Here is a 16,382-nt window from a genome sequence, read left to right as displayed (position 1 = left end):
GTGCACAAATATTTAAAGTGAAACCAAACTCCATAACTACAGTGGGCATTCTCCTTCATGTGCGTAGTAGAAATTAATTATTACTTGTTTAAACAGTGAAGGAAAACATCGTGAGGAAACCTGCATACCTGAGAAAAATAAAATCTCAAATGTATGTGAAGTCTACCAATACGTACTTGGCCAGGGCGGTAGACTATGGCCTAATCCTTCTCATTCTGAGAGGAGACCCGTGCCCAGCAGTGGGATAATAATGGGTTGAGGATGAAGGGGACATAAAAATCTTAACTATCAAAAGTCTAAAAATGTGCTGGACTATTGCCTTTATCTTACTGAGAGGAAGTGGTGCGTGTTCGCAGGAGGCAGAGCTGAGCACGTGGACGGCGTTCCTGCAGCGCGCCGTGGACGCCACCTACAACACCGAGGTCGTCATCGACAACCTGCACAACATGATCGGTAACATGCACCCTATCTTAAAACTCTATCACATCTATCGTCGCTTAGACGTCTACGTCCGTAAAGAATTTCGTACCTACATAATCAGACCTGAAATTGGTTGTGTGTGCCATTACAAGTATGTTGCTGCTCCTACGGACTACAACAAATGGACTAAAACATCCTCAAACCAGAATATAACAGTACTACAATGCCAGAGTGCTACTTACTGCCTCTAAATGTTATATTAGCAAATGGCGTACATATAAAACGTAATTTTGTAGTAAGTGACGTCAGTTATCAGTATAGACTGGGTTAATAATCAAATTACGAGTACTTTTAGGAGGTAAATTTGAATTAAACCTCATTTATTATTTTATTTATGTTCGAAATTGGAAATTGAATAACCATTACTTTAAGATTAATAGTTATAAATGGTGATCGAAACGGAAAGTATGAAACGGTTGTTTGGGCCCGAAACGTGATCCTATCCGCTGCCGCGAGCCGCACGGGTTTCACTGCGTACGCGTGCCCACTTTGATGCTTGCACTGTTTACGCGCTATTTGAACAACGTTCAAGACACGCTACCACGCTTCCTAACTGTAAACTATCGATGGACGGATAGGACCCAACTGGGATATAGTTTTATTATGTGATGTCCGCAGCTCATAGGATATCTGTGTACCTCTTAATCCTAATTTAGTTTAGCACATAGTCCCTTGTTGTACGTAATTAATTAAATTATGTCATGATGTCTAGGCTAGCGACGTGGTGCGTGGGATTTATTTTACCGTTTCCTATGTCGCATAATGTTCCTCCATGGTCGCGTCACGCTCGCGCCTGCCCATCTGTCACAAGTAATCTCTACAGTCGTGTCACTGCGCCGGGGCTTCCGCGACCGATCCGGTATCGCGTTGCCCGGTACCGCCCAAGTCGTGCCAGACAAATGATACGTTTTAGCCGTTTAAATATTGCCGTATATTATCTTAACGGTGGATAGCAATCGAACGATTGGCGCATGTATTTATACTAAAAGCATTTTTTGTCTGGGATAGATAAAAATTGACCGCTGGCTACGATGCGTGCCACCGCGATGTTTCCTCCGATTACACTCACGAGCGCGTCGCAATCGCAGCGGTGACATTGATAAGGTCGGTGGCGTGTTGCAGCGGAGCAGCGGCGGTGCGTGCGCGAGGTGTCGGCGAGCAGCGTGTTCACGTCGCTGTGCGGCGCGGCGGGCGCGGCGGCGGGCGCGGTGCCGGGCGCGGGGGCGGCGGCGGGCGCGGAGGAGGCGCCGGCGTGCAGCACGCCGCTGGCGCGCGACTAGCGGGCGGCGCGCGCGCGGCTGCTGTGCTGCGCGCTGGCGCCGCGCGCGCGCTCGCCGCCGCGCGTGCCGCTGTGACGCCGCCGCTGACCTTTGCTGCGAGTGTCGCGTGCTTCCCGAGTGGTGCTGACACGAATTTTATTCGATTTAAGTTTTCCGTAACCGTGTTTCCGGGAACGAAGGTGACTCGTCCGCCGATCGAGCCCCCGGTGGTAAATATTTTATTCCGATTTCGTGATCGATCTCTAGAGCGTCGCGCTCTCGAGACCGCTCGAAGCCGAACGCCGCGCAGTTTTTGTTTTACATAATAGAGAGGGCAGAAAGGTGTGAATTGGCAACTGACATGGTTAAGGATCCGATCTCTCGATCGGCTGTAACCAGGCCAATGATGAAGTTGTCGGTTGTGGCTGTTTCCCGGGAGGCGGTACGAGTCAATTTCGTTCGTGCGACACGCTTTTTAATCGAAACTGACACGATAAATCTGATGAATGGTACAAGTGAGATGTGGTGGGTAGTATTTTTAGAGCAGGCAGCGCGAGTGCGACGGTGGCTGCCGCTCCTGCAATAAATCTCGTGAGATGTCGTGAATCTATAAATAAAATGTATATTATGTAATATGTATATGTGGCGTATAAACGTATGAGTACAAACTGTATCTACATCACTGCCTTATTGCGTGTGTTCAATTCGCGCACACTGCCGAATATATCGATATCAATGTTGATCTTTTATAGTACCTATATAGTGTGTTTGTGCGTCAATGTTGCGGCTCGATTTTGCTTCTTTTTATAATATAGTAAGGTGATTGTAACTGGAATTAACCACTCCAATTCGTACGAGCGTTTAAAAAGCGTTTCGTTAAACGACGACCTTAGCGGTTTTGTCATTTTTATTTGGCATATTCAACTGCGTGCGTGTAAAAACCGATAAAATGCGATATAAAAGCCTCATGGATTAAGAGCGCTTCATTTCAACACGTTTTTAACAGACATTATTAAAGGGTTCGTACGAACGGGGGGTTAAAAATAAAAAAGAACAATAAGTATCAACTTCCAGTAAAATAACTATCTAATGTATTTCAAGCCGCATTTTCTTTTATTTCATTAAATTGTATGTAAATATAACTTTTAAATCAAATTCTAAATTGGCGAAGTGACTGCCATTAGTTGTAAGGATTTGTTATTTGCCGGTGGTTGGTTCTCATGTAGGCGTCGGTAAGAGATTGCAGTGTTTAAACAGGTACGCTTATAGCAAAGTCTATGGGAACTACTGAAAGCAAACTTCTTGTGCGTTGAGAAAATCTGATGATAGGTAATTTTAGCGAATGATTTGTGCGCGCATAGCTCACATGGAATGAACTTAGCGACGAACACTCGACATTTCCATGGTGTTTTAAATTTAACATTTTAATATTTAAACAATAGAAAAATAAACATTGACTCACTTTCCAGATGTGATAATTCTATTAAATTTTATATTCTAATGAAATTTAAAAATTTCAAGTTTTTTAACATAAATAAGACTCGTGGCGTACCATGCATTTTGAATTATGTGTATGCAACGCCATCTATTTGCGAGGAATGAAAAAAAAATTACCGAACATTTAAAACGCAAGTACATCGTATCTTTTCATACTAATTGTACCAAATACCAAGGGTTAACTTCTTACATGCATATTATAAGTGACACACGTTTTTGTATCACGGAATGGTATCTAGCATCAACGCAACATGAAGCCTTTGCTATAAACGTCCTGCGAGGTTCGACGGTGCGCGGGCGTGAGGGCCAGTGAGGCGGGAGTGCTGCACGTTGCCTTCTGTTGCACGTTTGTACGTAGCGTAAGTTTTTGATCTTTTTACATTGTAGTTGTGCGATCTGATCGTGTCTAGTGTTTAACGCTCTGTTGTACCGTGTGGTTTGCCTTTCATATTTCTTTATTCAGTATTATATTATAGTATGCAATCTATTAAATTTAAAGTGATCTTTGATGGATTGTGTGTTTATAAATATGAATGATATGTATTATATTATTGTATAGTATAGTAGTGATATAGATCGTTGTGGCCAAATTTTAATTAGTGTGTCGGTCGCGAGGACACGTGCCCGTGCGGTGGCCGCGGCTGCTTCGGTAACTGTTGCATTTACTTTATCTTAAGGTACCTACTGACGTGAGCGTGCACAGTTGTCATTAATGTATGATTATCATGTATTTTTATAAATCGTTCTTATAAATTGAATCCCTGTTGTGAATGCGCTGACACTGTTACGAGTTTTATTGAATTTAAACAAATATATGATTAACGTTTATGTTTGTACATTCTTAACTAGCGCTTTTGTTTAGAGAAATATCAATATAACAGTGTGGGCGTTGTTTTGATGCAATCTATTATTGCTTATTGTATTATAACTCTTTGTTGTTGGTGTTCGGGAGCGGGTCCGCGCGAGACGTCGCGGCGCCGCTCCGCTCGCGATGTGATAACTCAACGAAGCTGTAACTATGTACACATATTTACGTATTTTTAACATTTTTCCACGTGTTTATGGGACCTTAAAATGTTGCTCTTGATGTAATAGAATATTTATCGGCATGATAGCGGTTTATATGAAATTTATATTTGGCGTACACATGTTGTCCTTGCATTTCTAAATATATCTAACATTAATTATTGTTATTAGTTTTAAACGAAAAAATAGTGTATTTAATCTAGTTATTAGTAATGGATGAAACCGATTTATTGTATTTAATAAAAATGTGAAATGAGTAATGACTGGCATAGTGGATGTACAATGTACCTAGTGCAGCGCGCCGGACGTCGGCCGCTGGAGGACAAACGAGCAGAAATACGTTCCACATTTTAGTATGATATATTTTGTTTTCTAATATATCTTTGATAATCTTTAACGCCCCTTTGCTGTTTCTTGTGATTTTAAAAGTATAATAAAATGTAAGTATTCTGATTAAATGCATGTTTCATTTTGATTTTAACCGACCCGGAGCTCGCAAAGATTGCCGTAGGAGCTTAAAAAGAAAACATAATAATAAAATGTTCATCAAACCTGATTAATGATTGAACTGTATAATTCATTAGATCATTAATTAGGTGCTAAATATTAAAGTAAAGACACAGTAATAAGTCAAAAGCGTGTTAAAAATCATGCGCTCTTTCCACAATAACTATTTTAAAGCGGCTTTATCATTTTTGTCTGCCTCTAAGGGCATACGTTTGGATCCTGGCTAAAGGAATTTGGAAAGAAAAGTCATACTAAATACACACAAACATCTAGGATTCTTCCAAAAAAAAAAAGACAAAAGCAACACGCGCGCTGCGTGCGACCGCGCCGCGGACACGCGCCGGCTATTTCCTGCGCAGATTTATTTTAGACCTGGTCTATACGACTTCGCGCGCGTAAATACACAGCCCAAAATAGGCAACTCCACTTCATGCTGGAAACTGTTCTGCAAGAGCAAAAAATCGGCGGTAACCAACGCCGCGGTGTATGGGTAAGTACCACGATTCAATATTGTGTATTAGGTAATAGACCGTAAACGACATCGGAAATAAAATTCTTATTTAAAATATATTCTTTATTTTGTACCTTAAAACGCTAACGTTTAATAAAACTCGAATACATAAAGGTATCAGACTCATGTTGGCAAGGTAGCAAGGGCCGACTCCGGCAAACGGCAAAGTGGTAGGGACTAAATGGCGAGGGGTGTGGACTTCGGGCAGATGATCTATTCACCCCACTGATTCATTTCTATCCATATTTATACCTAGGTCTATGATACGAGAAATAAAACTACATTTCTGAAAAACATTGTTCCTATTTATGTAACTTTATGTACTTACTTATATGGATGGTAACAAAACTTTGACACCTCGGCCCCTGCTTCGACTGCTTGTATGGTAAATACTGTACAGAATAAAGTTAGGCACATAACTAGAATATAAACTCAGGTTTTTTTTAAGTTATATATACGTAACGAGCAGCATAAGATTCAGTCAATGCAGAAATACACCTACAGTTTTCGAAATAATATCAGCACCAAAGTAGTACAGTTTAAGGGGAACTAGAACTCATATCAGGTATATCGGCAAACAATAGGATCCGGCGCTCGCAGCCGGCGCCGCTGCGAGTCCTCCACATATAAATACTTAACGCTATTATTTACACTTAACGAGTATAAGGCACCATTCGTCGAATCGTTTTTCGTAAAGTTCCGTCATCGTAATCCGGCGTCCGACTACTTCCATCGGATCGCCTCGCTTCTCGAAGTTCGAGTCGATTAAACCACACTTTTTGTCGATCACTGGATCCGTTTCGGAGAAACAGCACTCGTGTCCGCCGTGCGCGGCGGGCGGCGGCTCAGGCGGGCGCGGGCGCGGGCGCGGCGGGCGGCGGCGGCGGCGCGGCGCGGGGCGCGCGCGGCGGCGCCAGCACGCTGTGCGGCACCGGCACCGTGCGCCCGCACACCTGACACGTTATGTTTATAAATTTGATGTATGCAACTTCACAAATTAAGATCTCAACCGAAAAATTACAGTGGAACCGGGTGGACTCTAGTGCATCGTCAGATCGATCCACAATATTTCATTACTTCAGAAGTAGTAACGACTGCCTAACGAATATTAAACGTAACATCGCCGTCATCGGTCGAATTGATAATACTATGAAATCGACGACAACAATTATTGAAATAAATAGGTAAAACGTAAGAACGACGGCTGACCTGCACGGCAATGTGACCGCGGCGGGCGGCGCCCAGTGCCAGCACGCTGTCGCCCACTCGCAGTCGCACGCCGCCCTCCGCCCACGCGGCCGCCACGCTCCGCTGCTGCGGATAGCTCAGCTTCACGCCATTCGACACCGTGTATGCACGCGACGGCGGCAACGGAGGCGGCCGTTCCTGCACCCGGATAGAATGCACATAATATCCTCATATTAGCTACCGAACATGAGAAATCAAATTTACCTACCTTACCGAAGCATATAAGTACTCACCAAGTCTAGTCCGAATAGTGAACACGTTCGTTTGACGAGCGCCGGATCGCACTTGTCAGCGGGGTCGGGCGGCGGCGTGCCCGCGATGGGAGCGGGCCGCGGGCGGGCCGGCGGTGCGGGCGGCGCGGCGGGCGGCGCGGCGGGCGGGCCGGCCGGCGTGGCGCCGCGCGGGCAGCGCGTGCGGTACCGCCGCCACGCCGCCTGGATGCGTTCGGCCGCCGCCTGCCGTCGCGCGCGCCTTATCCTTTCCAGCACCTGCACGTCAAATATACGTCAAATATACTGCAGTGATATCACTCCGTCGCTTGCCGTGATATTGATTGAACCGATTTCGTACATTGCGGGTAGGTAGGCGGTAGGTACCTGTCGCATGCCCTCGCTGAGGAAGACGTGTCGTTTGCCGAGCGCCCAGCGCACGGCGGCGGGCGAGGCGGGCGCGGGCGGCGCGGCGGCGGCCTGCACGGAGCGCAGCACGCGCGCGCACGCGGCGCCCGACTCGCGTTCCCCGCCTCCCCGCCGCCACAGCGCGCGGTACCGCCCGCTGAACGCCTTGAAACGCATGCGATGCGGGTAGCCGCTCGCCATGAGCTGCACCGTTTCGAGAATCTGCAACGCGCGCACCTAAAAGTGCGGATCGGTGTTAATAAGAAAAACTGCAATAAACCGAATGACACTCCGATGAAACGCGACGCACCTGTCGGGCGACAGTGGCTCGTTCGAACAGCATGGGGGTCTCGGTGGAGTTGGCGCGCAGGCAGCGCACGAAGTGCGGGCGCGCATGCACGAGGGTGCGCAGCAGGTTGTCGAGGCGCGTGTGGAAGTCCTGCGTGAGCGTGGAGGCGGGCGCGTCGGCCGCCGCCGCGCCGGCCGCCGTGGGCGACGCGCGGAACACGGCGCCCGCCGGCCCGCCCGCCGCCGCCAGGGCCTGTCCTCACCAACATTCGCGTTACCCAATATGACCATCGAAAGATATATTATATTTTGTTTAAACTATACATCTATATATTTTAAATATAATTGAAAAGTAACATCGTCGTCATGTGCTTACAAAACGGGATGGGAACAACACTCCACGAGGTTTTCTTGAAAATATTCTCAGTTTGTTCCTGTTTCCTTACTCGACTGAATAGACTTACTTTGAGTTCGGCGCCGAACAGATGTGTAGCGAAGCCAAACTCGCAGGTGCGCGTGTCGAAGGCGGCCAGCAGCTCGTCGGGCACGGCGTCGCGGTTGGCGTCCAGGAACTCGCTGGCGTCGTACGTCACCTCGCCCGCGTAGTGTCGCACCGCGAAGCGCCGCGGGTGTGGGGGCCGCGCCTCTGCCAGCCGCGGGTGACCCCTGCAATGTGACCCAAAAATGTTTATTCTACATTCGGAAGATTGTGATCGTGTTTGGAGCAAAAGTATAAGAGGATATGTACCTGTGCGCCGCCTTGATCCTCGCGACGTACTGGTCGGGGGAGCCGCGCGCCGCGCACTCGGCGTCGAGCGCGGCCAGCAGCCCGGCGCGCAGCGACGACACCAGGTCGATGCACGGCACGTTGTCCACGTACTCCACCTCCAGCGCGCCCGTCACGCCCTCCTCGCGGCAGGACTCAGCCGATGACTGTAATTTTATAGGGAGTTTTTTTGTAATACTTTCAACGTGGTTTATTCGATTTTATAAATAAATATTTTATGAGGTTGAAGTCGCCGATTTTAGACCAGGGTCGATAATTTTTGAAACCAAAAAAAATTACAATAGAATGAAACCCATTGGAAAAGGAGGGAAATATGATCAAAATGAAAGGAAAAATAAATTACGGTCGATCCGAGTTCGGGAAGTGGGAGGGGGTGAGTTTTTAAGGGTAAAAAATGGTTTATCTTGATTTCCGGCTAAACTACACGTCCTATGCGAAAAAGTTAAATGGCAAAGTTGTAGGTAATAAAAAGATCTACAACTTTTGTATTTGCAATTTTTTCACATAACCTCAAAATTTGGGTGAAAAATTCAAAAAACCAAGTTTTTGGTTTTTTATTTATATCTTATTCAAATTTTTTTTTTTTTTTTTCCAAATTTGGTGAAAACTTACCTTATTATGTCCCAAATACACTGTAATTTATTTGATTAAAAATATTTATTTTTTCGCCTTATTTTCACTTAATATCGAAAAAGCACCCTAATTTTCAATCGAAAATTCTGACGTCAAAATATCAGCTTTTTTCAACAAGTTTGGGGGCTTTTTGTTCGTTGAAATATCTACTTTCTGATGGTGTAAAAAAATATACATTACCATAGGAAATGTTCTCAGAAAATGCAAAAAATTGAAAAAAACCCAATTGTATTTATTGTCGATTCTCTTCTTGCTAGACTCCACTAAACGATTCAAAGCTGATTTTTTTATTTCATACACTTGCTTGTCATCTGACTTATTGCAGATTATACAAACAGATCCATCCATACTGATAATCTGAAAAGACAAAATTAAATTAATAATGCCTTCAAAGTTTTATCATGATGAGTATAACTAAATTTGTTTGTATAAAATAAACGAAATTACTATTTTTTATTCTTGTACTAAAATATCATTCAATTTTAATTTTTTAGGTATTTTTTTAAACATACTATTTTACAATTTTATGTTAAACATACTATTTATGAAAGAAAATATTACTATTTTTATTTTAAAGTTGATTAATATAGATTAAAATACAGATTGTATTTACCTTGCTATGTAGATTCCAAACGATTTTGTGAATAAAGTAAATTTCTCACAATTCACTTAGAGTAACTGAGCCTGCACGTGTATTTTTAAAAACGATGTTGTACACTGCTCTGTATCTCGAATACTGGCTAACGGTTTTTACAGCTGCTACGAAATAGCAGGTATGTAGTAAGGCCCAGACCCTCCTAGGTCCGTCCCCACTTCTCTATGAAATAACTTACAATGGGCTAAAATTTACCGAAGGTCACTCAGATATATAAATTATCTTAAAACAGCAGTAAATAGACATCTACAAATATTATTTACATAAGATTCTACAAATTTTTCAAAATATTGTAGATGTCTTATTAAATATTAACTTTATTAACTTATTTGTTTGTTAATTATTGAAGTATATTTTAATTTGCAACTTTTTCATTTATCAATAAAACATGAAATCTTACGTTTTTTGAGTAATTAAAGTGTAAATTTTAATAAATACCTCAAAATTGTACATAATGATATAAAAATTTTTTTCGAATTTGGGTTTTTTTCAATTTTTTGCATTTTCTGAGAACATTTCCTATAGTAATGTATATTTTTTTTACACCATCAGAAAGTAGATATTTCAACGAACAAAAAGCCCCCAAACTTTTTGAAAAAAGCTGATATTTTGACGTCAGAATTTTCGATTGAAAATTAGGATGCTTTTTTGATATTAAGTGAAAATAAGGCGAAAAAATAAATATTTTTAATCAAATAAATTACAGTGTATTTGGGACATAATAAGGTAAGTTTTCACCAAATTTCGTATAAAAAATTTTTTTTTTTAAAAAGATATAAATAAAAAACCAAAAACTTGGTTTTTTGAATTTTTCACCCAAATTTTGAGGTTATGTGAAAAAATTGCAAATACAAAAGTTGTAGATCTTTTTATTACCTACAACTTTGCCATTTAACTTTTTCGCATAGGACGTGTAGATTAGCCGGAAATCAAGATAAACCATTTTTTACCCTTAAAAACTCACCCCTCCCACTTCCCGAACTCGGTTCGACCGTAATTTATTTTTCCTTTCATTTTGATCATATTCCCCTCCTTTTCCAATGGGTTTCATTCTATTGTAATTTTTTTTCATTTTTTACCATTTTTAAAGGCTTCGGCACTGGTCTATTTAGGCGTTTATGCGATAGCAAGTGAATGTTAGATGGTAAAATCATAAATTGAAAATTTGATCAATTGAACGAACAAACGAACCTTGAAGACGTGCGTGTTGTAGAAGTGCTGCATGGTCTCCGCACAGAGGTTGGCGCAGAGGTGCTCGAGGCGCGCGGGCGCGACGTCCTCGAAGCCGAACATGTCGAGGATGCCGACGAAGCCGTCGGTGGCGTGCCGCACGGCGTCGTTGAGCGCCATGCGGCCGCGCGCGCCCGCCCGCGCCGCGCGCCGCGCCGCCGCGTCCGCCTGCACCTGCCGCACCACACGCAACACGCTCTCACTGCATGCTCACACACCATCTGCCACTAGGTACACACTTCGCATACGTCGGAAGCAACGCCTCTGCCAAGAACCTCCAGGAAAGACTTCAAGGACTTCAAGGAAGATTCAGATGTTCGTATTAGGTAAACATATATAGATATTTTCAATTTAGGAACGCGAAGAGGAGATACCACGTGAAATGTGTTGAAATTATTTATCTACTTACGGACTCGTTGGAGTCAGAAGAGAGCGTCCCGAGCGTGGAGCCCAGCGTGGAGCCGAGCCTCTTGAGAGAGTTAGCGCGGCGCACGATGGTGGCGACGGTGCGGCAGTACAGCGCCTTGGCGAGCGCATCTCGAGCGTGCGCGGCCGCCGCGGCGCTGGCCGGTGCGCGCACCCGCCCCCGCGCCGCCCGCGCCCCGCCGCCGCCCGCCGCCGCGCCGCCGCCCGCCGCCGCGCAGCTCGCCCCGCGCGCGCGCAGCCCGCGCACCAGCGCCGCCGCACCCACGCCCAGCAGCCCGCCCGCTGCCGCTAGTTCTGCCTGCGCCACGACTCGTAATGATGATACCATGTAGAGCCCTAAATTTACTATGCATGGTTTTGGTACGTGCGTGTGTCCAAAATGTAGAGTACGGAACTACATGTTTTTACCAACACAGCTTGTGTACCATACCATGAACGATACCCAGACGCATAATATAATTAAACCAAAATCGTTTCTAAATGCTAGTTCGGAAATCGAACCTGCTTCTACTTCACGTTGTATGGTTTAATAACCATACGACGTCAAGTAGAAGGTTCAATATCATAGTGGTATGATACTAAAAACGTGTGCGCACCTCTGCGGCTGGTCCGGCGGGTTCGGCGGCGCCGTCGGCTCCGTCGGCGAAGGCCACGTTGCCGAGCAGCAGCACGGCGGCCAGCACGCGCACCACGTCCAGGAAGGGGATGCCGAGCACGCCGAGGCAGCTCTTCCACGCGTGGAAGCGCGCCGCGTCCTCCGCCTCGGGCCGTCGCGGGTGCGTCGACGCCAGATATCTGATGTCATCCAAACGACATTACTTTATGAAATGATTACTACATACTAATAGCTAAGATTATATTCATTACCCTGGACATGCAAGCTCAACACAGCATTGGTTTACAATATTACGATAGATATTTTTTTCGGACTACCGACTTAAAGTGACAAGTGGTGTTAAGTTACGATCGTGCAAATAATTTTCAAATTAAAAGTAATTAAACCATTTTAGTGGCAAAAAGTATTACATAGTACTATATAAACTATAAATTAATGTGTTAAAGCAGTGAAAACCTGTCTTAGTTACGGCAAATAGTAAAAATTGTATGCTGGCTGTGTCGCCCTACCGCCCTACCGCCGCTAAGGTCTGTTAACAGTCTTAATAAGCCATAATTTAATATCAAGCGATGGCTGGACACTGTGAAGCTTGCAGACTCAACATTACAGTCACGCAGAAGCGCATAAAATGTACACTCTGCTTACGATTGTATCATTCTGAATGTATCAACTTCAACAATGACACAGCATCGCGGTCACATTGGAAATGCCCTATTTGTGTCACCAACCAGCGCAAAGGCGGTGATAATAGTAACACTCCGGTGCGGAATGTGTTAAAACCTGCGAAAGAGATCACCACGAAAATCGGAGGAGCGTCATCCCAGGCCGCGCAACATAACCACCATCCAACGCCTACACAGTTGTCACCATCAGCCAGCCCACCCTCATACGATACAAGTGCACCAAGTGAAAGTAGTATAGTGTCTCAAATTGAAAAGATCTTAGAGTCAAAACTCAATGTGCTAAAAAGTGACATAGTTGAAGATTTAAAAGATTCTCTTATTGTGGAAATTCGTAGGGAAATGTCAAACATCAGTGCGAAATACGACCTACTAGAAGAGTCTTACACGAAATTATTAAGTGAACATGAAAATCTGAAGGAAGATGTTGGAAAATTACAAAAGAAAGTATCCGAGGACGAGTGCAAGGTAACAGAGCTACATATATTGTTAAACAAGCAGCAACAGCAGGCTAGAATTACTAATATCGAAATCGTCGGCCTCCCCGAGACCCCAAACGAATGTCCAGTCGAGTTGGCAATCCAGGTAGCCTCACACGCAGGGGTCAAATTGCAGCCTACACATATAGAATCAGCACATCGAGTCCAACCGATGCATAGGGTAGAAGGTCGCCCGAAGCCACTTGTAGTGAAACTTCATAATCGGCTGCTGAAGGATCAAATAATTTCAGGACTGCGGAAAGCTAGAGGAATCAGTACTAGTGACATTAATCTAGGAGGACCTAACAGGAGATTTTTTGTTAATGAACATCTTACTTTGCAAAATAAACAGCTTCTTAGCAAAGTAAAATCTCGCGCTAAAGCTAAATCCTACAAATTTGTATGGGTCAGGAACTGTAATATTTTTTTAAGACGAAACGAAGAATCTCCTGTTCTTGCTATAGGATCAGAAAAAGATCTACAAAAAATTGTGTAATGGTGACCGAAACATCTGTCATAATTTACTTAGATGTAATGTTAATAACTATTGTAAACAAAATATTCAGTGTAATAATTGCAAGCTTAGTTAAACTAATTATTTGTTGCTACCACTTGTTTCAAATGTATGTACGATACAACACTCATCTTTTCCAATACACAAATACATATAAACACATAATGTACACAATCCCTCCTACTCGTAGAAAACACATAACCTGTCATTTACACTATCCCCCACACTTCACAATAGCACACATATTATACACACCTAAAACTACTCACACTTTCAAACTCATTATTCAATACAGCATAAATACATACCTAAAGTGTTCTAAGTACTTAGTAAGGGAACGAACATTTATTATTCTATATAACAAACAAGAAGTACTAGGCATTTCATTTGAGCATTTCATTCACTTATTCATATTGATATCCATAGACATCACTAAGATTAATTATGTATATTTTTTTATACACTCATGTACGCTACTCTGCCAACACAATGACACCTAACAAGTTAAGAATATTTTATCAGAATGTACGCGGGCTGCGCACGAAAACATTGCAGTTTAGACAGAATATACTAATGCATAGTTATGATGTCATCTTAATTACAGAAACTTGGCTAACTGATGGTTTTTACAAGGGTGAACTCGGTGATGACCGCTACGACGCTTTTCGATGTGACCGCAGCGTAAACACTTCGAGTAAGAAATCCGGTGGCGGAGTAATGATACTTGTAAAACATAATATTAATGCACAGGAACGGCCAGAATGGGCGTGCGCCGGCATTGAATGCGTTTGGTCGACTATACCTGCTCGATCGCTTGGAAGTGGGGACAAGCGTAATCTACATATAGGCGTCATTTACGTACCACCTGATAAAATGCTGTCTACGCAACTTATAACATTTACTAATCACTTAAAAAATGTAATCTCGCAATGCCCTGAGGATTACTTTATAATCGCAGGAGACTTTAACCTTTCGTGCGTATCGTGGTCAGATATGGAGCCAATACATCAAAAATGCGTCTGCGTTGACCTACAAACAGCAGCGGTTCAGTTTACGGATACATGTAGTATGTTAGGGTTAAGCCAACACAATAGCATTCCAAATACTTGCAACAATATCTTAGACCTAGTTTATAGTAATGCGCCTATAGACGTACACCGTTGTGATTCTCCGTTGGTCGCGGAGGACAAATATCATCCCTCCTTAGAAATAAACGCATCAGATCTTAGGGCAACTTGTTTTAAACATAATACAACGACAAAATTATTATTTTATAAAGCTGACTATAATCTAATAAATAATTATTTCACAAACACGGATTGGAATACATTATTAGTCGGGAATTCTATAGATGACATCGTAAACAATTTCTATTCCAAAATTAATTGGGCCATAAACAATTTTGTACCAAAAAAATATAATTTACGCGCCGGTTATTTTCCTATCTGGTATTCAAAATCCTTAATTCATATTATCAGAGAAAAATTAAAAGCACATAAACGTTGGACTAAATACGGTAACCCCAGGGACTATGATGAATTTTCTTTATTACGATCCAGACAAAAGAAAATACAAATTAATAATTATAATACGTATAAAGAACACATGCAGCTATGTCTAAAAAGAAACCCAAAAATGTTGTGGACGTATTTAAAAAAGTTACGCACCTCCAACACAGGCTACCCTAACAGTTTAATATTGCGCGGAAATACCTTAACAGTGCATCTGCCGCTTGTGAGGGCTTTAACGCTTTCTTCGAAAGTGTTTTCCAAAAACCTGCTTCATCATATAATAGTTTACCGTGCGTAGACACCATATCAGGCGACACTAATTGTAATTTAAATATTTCTGAAAAATCAGTTCTCAAACAGTTAATATCACTTGATATAAATAAAGGGCCGGGTGGTGATGGGATACCACCCATATTTATTAAAAAATGTGCAGCAACCTTGGCGAAGCCTCTGCAAATAATTTTTTCACTTTCCGTCAACACATTTAGGTGCTTTCCGGACACTTGGAAGGAAGCAAAGATTGTGCCTATACATAAAGCTGGTTCCCGGAGCCACATCGACCATTATCGTCCTATATCAATCTTAAATACCTTTAGTAAAATCTTCGAAAAAATTATACACCAGGCAGTCAGTGCGCAAATTTTTAAATCGATCCCAGATCAGCAACACGGTTTTATAGGCAAACGTTCTACTACTACCAACTTAATATATTTCACTAATTACATCCTGGATAATATGGACCAAAGTACACAGGTTGATGTGATTTATACAGACTTCGAAAAAGCCTTTGATAGGGTAGATCACGTCATCCTCCTTCAAAAGCTGCATCTGTTAGGAATTCGTGGTGACCTGCATAGATGGTTTACCTCATATATAAGTAACCGAAGACAGGCAGTAGTAATTGGTAGTGCACGTAGTAATTATGTCACAATCAGTTCCGGAGTTCCTCAAGGATCCGTCCTTGCGCCCTTGCTGTACAATGCGTACCTTTACGACATTAACACCTGTTTTACTAACTCAAATTATATTATGTTTGCGGACGATAAAAAAGTATTCATAAAAGTTAATAGTATTGCAGATTGCCGTAAGATGCAGCAAGATCTAGACAAACTAAATGATTACTATAAGAACAATAGAATATCTGTAAACCTTACTAAATGTGTACATATAACTTTCACTCGAACGCAGAAGCCTATAGAATATACCTACAACATAAATGATCACCCTATTGCAAAAGTTAGCACTGTACGCGATCTAGGAGTTACATTGGATTCAAAAATGTTATACTCAGAACATATTAACATAATTGTCAATAAAGCTTACAAACAACTAGGGTTTATAAGACGTGTCTGCAACCATTTTACAAACATCGATTGCATCAAAGTCTTATATTTTTCCTTTGTAAGAAGTCTGTTAGA

At 42.8% G+C, this 16,382-nt stretch overlaps 2 protein-coding genes across 7 annotated transcripts in view; one reads left to right on the top strand and one right to left on the bottom strand.

Moving 5' to 3' along the window:
* The window catches only part of LOC140756295 (uncharacterized), a 33,399-nt gene extending 30,738 nt beyond the window's left edge, over positions 1 to 2,661 (top strand). The window contains exons 3-4 of one of the 2 annotated variants that reach the window (XM_073091785.1): positions 357 to 453; positions 1,603 to 2,661. In XM_073091785.1, coding sequence (XP_072947886.1) covers positions 357 to 453; positions 1,603 to 1,760 — 255 coding nt within the window. In that variant the 3' untranslated portion in view covers positions 1,761 to 2,661. The other variant, XM_073091784.1, reaches the window with a different exon arrangement.
* A 37-nt stretch (positions 2,662 to 2,698) lies between these two features.
* The window catches only part of dachs (unconventional myosin-IXb-like dachs), a 55,672-nt gene continuing 41,988 nt past the window's right edge, over positions 2,699 to 16,382 (bottom strand). For 2 of the 5 annotated variants that reach the window (XM_073091776.1, XM_073091778.1), the window contains exons 10-18: positions 11,761 to 11,959; positions 11,148 to 11,462; positions 10,700 to 10,912; positions 8,182 to 8,366; positions 7,898 to 8,099; positions 7,456 to 7,686; positions 7,125 to 7,382; positions 6,762 to 7,016; positions 6,212 to 6,666 (exon numbers count right to left, since the gene is read on the bottom strand). In XM_073091776.1, the coding sequence (XP_072947877.1) occupies positions 6,379 to 6,666; positions 6,762 to 7,016; positions 7,125 to 7,382; positions 7,456 to 7,686; positions 7,898 to 8,099; positions 8,182 to 8,366; positions 10,700 to 10,912; positions 11,148 to 11,462; positions 11,761 to 11,959 (2,146 nt within the window). In that variant the 3' untranslated portion in view covers positions 6,212 to 6,378. Of the gene's footprint in view, positions 6,667 to 6,761; positions 7,017 to 7,124; positions 7,383 to 7,455; positions 7,687 to 7,897; positions 8,100 to 8,181; positions 8,367 to 10,699; positions 10,913 to 11,147; positions 11,463 to 11,760; positions 11,960 to 16,382 lie in introns of all 5 variants that reach the window. The other 3 variants (XM_073091779.1, XM_073091777.1, XM_073091780.1) reach the window with 3 other exon arrangements.

This window comes from Epargyreus clarus, unplaced genomic scaffold (genome assembly GCF_041222505.1).
Source record: "Epargyreus clarus isolate Ecla_fem2 unplaced genomic scaffold, WU_Ecla_fem_2.2 ptg000034l, whole genome shotgun sequence".
Lineage (NCBI taxonomy): Eukaryota > Metazoa > Arthropoda > Insecta > Lepidoptera > Hesperiidae > Epargyreus > Epargyreus clarus.
This window is presented reverse-complemented; position numbering and strand designations above follow the sequence as displayed.